A 4,535-nucleotide genomic window follows, 5' to 3' on the forward strand; every position below is an offset into this window, starting at 1 on the left:
CTTCAGAACACTAGACAGAACACATGGATGTAACACTTTTAGAACGCGTCCATGTGTTCTGAAAATATTCTGAACGTTGATGTTCTCGACCCAGAACAGGAGTGTTCTACAAACATATTTAGAACGCTTCAACGTGTTCTGACGATGTAACACTTTTAGAACGCCTGTAAACAAACTAACAAAACACACACACACACACACACTATATATATATATATATATATATATACTCACACGCAAAAGAAACGCAAGTGATTTTAAGCGTTCTACCGTGGCCAGCCCTCAGCCCTGATCTGAACCCCATCGAACACTTGTGGGATGAGGTTCAAAGGCGTCTGCACAATGTGCACCCAGTTCCTACAACTGCCGATGAACTAGGCACAGCTGCTCTGGATGTGGGCAGGAGGATCCCTAGGGCCTTCACAAATCGTCTGATCCACTCAATGTACAGGAGATGTGTGGCAGTGATCAATGCTAATGGTGGTCACACCAGGTATTGGCTGACATTTTGGGTATTGACCCGAAACTGTGTAAGCCCTGAACATTTGAAAAATACAATTATGTCATCTGCCTTTTAATCCATTAAACTGTCTTCAGTCAAATTTTTTTAATCTTGCCCGGTTAGTATTTCTTGTCTTTACTGTTGAAAATAAATAACATGTATACTGCATACTCGACTTGCGTTTCTTTTGCGTGTGAGTATATATATTAATAAATATATTAATAAATATATTAAATATATATATTCATATAGTATTAGTTTCTACTTATTGCCACAGCACGGAGTATTTCCGAGGCTACACTGCATGCCACATCTCAGAGACGCAGCCATGAAGTTGTGTTGGTTTCTTGTGTTGGGTGCCACAATGTACCACTGTGGCTCATGCGACAAGAGGGGAGTTTCTGAACAACTCTTCTTTGTCGACATTGTGGCCCCTCCAGCTGACACCAGGTCTTCCATGACGACGATTAATAACACCTTGTATGGTGTCCAGGGTGTCACAGTTGAACAAGCCTTCAAGGTAGGTCCCAGGTCCCATTTAGTGTCACGGTGGAGGATAGTTCGCCAGGATGTTACACGATATTCTCTACAATATATGTGCCTCCGCAGTTGCCGAACCATTCCATACGATTAGGTTTACCGATTTCTGTATGAATGGTGGGTGAGTGGGTGAGTTGGGGTTAACGCCGCTTTTAACAGTATTCCAGTTATATCGCGGCGTGTCAGCTTAATGTGGGAGGAAGTCCTGAAATGATGCAGGTCTCAGACGTTTACCACTTCGGTGAAACCCGCGAGCGCGGGTATGGTGCTGACAAACCTAGAAACATAATCGGGGCGAACCGGGATTCGAACCCACAATCATAGGTTTCTGGCGTGCCCAAAGGACGCAACTCTGCTCAGCGAATCGCGGCGCCTTAGACGACTGGGCCACCCGTGCCCCCCTGTATGAATGGATCTTGTAGGGTACAAACCATTCATTTTTCCAATCATTAACCATAAACACGCAGAGCATATACTTATTGACTGGACCATCTCTGGTTAACTATGGGGCGGTCGGGTAGCCTAGTGGTTAAAGCGTTCGCTCGTCACGCCGAAGACCCGGGTTCGATTCCCGACATGGGTACAATGTGTGAAGCCAATTTCTGGTGTCCCCCGCCGTGATATTGCTGGAATCTTGCTACAAGCGGCGTAAAACCATACTCACTCACTCTGGTTTATTGTAAAACGACAAACCGTGATACACGTAAAAAATTGATTTCCCATCTTATATCAGAGTCCGATAGAAGAGGATATTTGTATTGTGACGATTATCTCTGGTAAAGTACATTTGTTATACAATTTGGGGAAATGCATAAGAAGATGATATAAATTCTGACCAAATTGCCTGCAATCATTTTTTTCCAAATTTTCAGGTCGTTGGCGAACCACGGGTTGTAGCCGGTAAGTTTAATCACCTGCTGATAGAAGTGTTTAATGATTTCTCTCTCTTGTCGGGTTATCATTGCGTTATATTCGTTGTTTGGCCCACTTAGTATTTGTTTCCCCCACCTGATTGCATCACTTTAAATATATTCGAACACCTTTGAGTGTCCGTCAACAATTAAGTTACCAATGATTAGACGAACCACGGACCTGTGTAACAAGTCCGTGGACGAACAAGTGTCGAACGAATCAGTGGTGTCAAATGCGCACATGAATCTGAATCAGTTCATAAACTCAAAAGTGTGTGAATGTAGTGTTGACCAATACAATGTCTGATTCCATTCCAGTGGCAAAGGGTTAGCCGAGTTGCTAATTCGTAAATCATATTCCTGCTGTCCCTTGTCATTTGGTTTGAATACTGCAAAAACCGACATATTTATTAAATTCACTCTCAGTCGCTCACTCGTGTAGATAAGTGTTGAATTCGATGTAGACGGGCCTAGCTGATTAACAGAACGTTTATCGCAAAACAACCCAATCTTGCAGCTCCTTAAACACCGAGGCTGTTAATTGGTAGGTGACTACGCGATGTTATTTTCTTCAGTTCTCAAGTTTCAAGCTCTGTGCGACTGGCGACCATTGGAAGAAGCCCTGCTGGCAGCCAATCTCAAGATCAATGTGAAGTCGGTATATGGAGAGATGAATCTGGCAGCCGATCTGAAGATCAACAAAAACCTTCTTGCACGGGCCCCAGAGCCTGCGAACATTCACGGAGAGTTCATTTACCTCGTGCATCTCCGACTCTCAATGGGAGGTATGTTGGTCAGGCCAGTGACGGTAGTCGTCACATAAAGCCCTATGGATGAATAAGCTCTATACACTGGAAAATGGTTTGGTGCAAATTTGATCATGTTTGAAATATCAAAATGCCAATATGTTCATCCAGTAACGTCTTCTCTTCAGGGCAAACCGGTTCCTCGTACGAAGCGGAACTCCGCAATCTCATGGAGCACACTTTAAGACGTCGAGTTACGGGTATACACTATTTGAACTACAACGTGTTGGGTGAATTCCCAATCCAGGTACGCAATCGTAATCATCATCTGTTTATTCTTAATTTTTATTCATGACAATGTTTTCTGTCTCAAAACTTTTTTTTTGTGAACAACGCGATGCTAGACTGACCAAAATGGTTTGTTAGAACCGTATCCTGGAAGCACATCCAAGGATATCTGTAGAAGAGGTTTTCAGCAACCGTTGCTTGTCGTAAGAGGCGATTAACGGGATCGGGTGGTCAGGCTCGCTGACGCATGTCATCGATCCCAATTCCGTGGACCAATGCTCATGATATCAGTCACTGAATTGTCTGGTCCATCCTCGATTATTTACAGACCGCCGTCATATAGCTGGAATATTGGTGAGTGCGGCGTTAAACAACCAACAAATCCAAGGATATCTGGAGTAAACATGTTTCACACTGAATATATGTTCTGTCAACATCTCAAAGAAAAAACTTCAACAGTTGATGACGTAAGTGAGACAATGCTAACAATACAAGATGACACTCTGTATTGTTCTGCACATGTAGTGATCGTCGCTTATTGAACAATTTTAAAATTCCAGTTGTGGAAATTGAGACTGAAAAAAAAAAATAATTCATACTTCATTTGCATGCAACATATGTACAATTGTGAGGAAAACAAACTAATACAAAAAAAGAGAGTTTTATCCTGTAACGTAGAGAAAATGGAGATCTAAGTGTGCCACCTAGTGCTGCTATGTACTATGCTGACTATGAGAAGTCCGGGACAGACTCGATCAGTATCTAGTTGTGCTCCATGCTTCTCTCAAGATCCGACGGGGGCACGGGTGGCCCAGTCGTCTAAGGTGCCGTGATTCGCTGTGCAGAGTTGCGTCCCTTGGGCACGCCAGAAACCTATGATTGTGGGTTCGAATCCCGCTTCGCCCCGATTATGTTTCTAGGTTTGTCAGCACCATACCCGTGCTCGTGGGTTTCATCGAAGTGGTAAACGTCTGAAACCTGCATCACTTCGGGCTTTCCTACCACATTAAGCTGACACGCCGTGATATAACTGGAATACTGTTAAAAGCGGCGTTAAACCAAACTCACTCACTCATTCACTCACTCAAGATCCGACTGAAGGACCCACCATTGATATTCTGTTGCAAGGTGTTTCTTCATTTTTAAAAACCAGGCTCATATTTTGAGATAAAAATATATGGTTTTGTAGCTGAAAACAAATATCCCCCAGAATACCAAATGGTCGGTCTCTAATGGGGATCACCTGGTTACAATGTGTACTGGGTTGATGGATCGTTGCTCTTGCGGTCAACCACATGCACTGGTGGCCATATTTACAGGCCATCATGACTGGAATGGCGCCGACATGAACTTTATTTTGTGATGAGTTGATGTTTTGTTCGGAGTTTCTTCTTTCACTTGCTACAGATGCTGTATTTTGCTGTACATCATCCGAGAACTGTTGAGATGACAACATGGCGATACAACAATGGGCCACTCGAGATGACCAACTCCGTAACTCGGATTGAGCATCTCCAGGACTACATCCAGAACAATTACTGTAACTAA

General features: G+C 43.4%; 1 protein-coding gene across 1 annotated transcript; it reads left to right on the plus strand.

The window, feature by feature from the left end:
* The first annotated feature begins 806 nt into the window (after positions 1 to 806).
* On the plus strand, positions 807 to 4,535 carry LOC139449968 (uncharacterized). The gene is made up of 5 exons (XM_071231582.1): positions 807 to 1,022; positions 1,915 to 1,942; positions 2,529 to 2,738; positions 2,888 to 3,006; positions 4,395 to 4,535. The coding sequence occupies exons 1-5, from the start codon at positions 807 to 809 to the stop codon at positions 4,533 to 4,535; spliced, it is 714 nt and encodes a 237-aa protein (XP_071087683.1).

This window comes from Haliotis cracherodii, unplaced genomic scaffold (assembly GCF_022045235.1).
Source record: "Haliotis cracherodii isolate W230 unplaced genomic scaffold, xgHalCrac1.p SCAF_8, whole genome shotgun sequence".
Lineage (NCBI taxonomy): Eukaryota > Metazoa > Mollusca > Gastropoda > Lepetellida > Haliotidae > Haliotis > Haliotis cracherodii.

Coding starts and splice junctions, on each gene's coding strand:
- LOC139449968 (XM_071231582.1), top strand. CDS start 807: ATGCCACATCTCAGAGACGCAGCCATGAAGTTGTGTTGGTTTCTTGTG. Junction 1,943..2,528: donor CGAACCACGGGTTGTAGCCG/GTAAGTTTAATC, acceptor TATTTTCTTCAG/TTCTCAAGTTTCAAGCTCTG. Junction 3,007..4,394: donor TGGGTGAATTCCCAATCCAG/GTACGCAATCGT, acceptor CACTTGCTACAG/ATGCTGTATTTTGCTGTACA.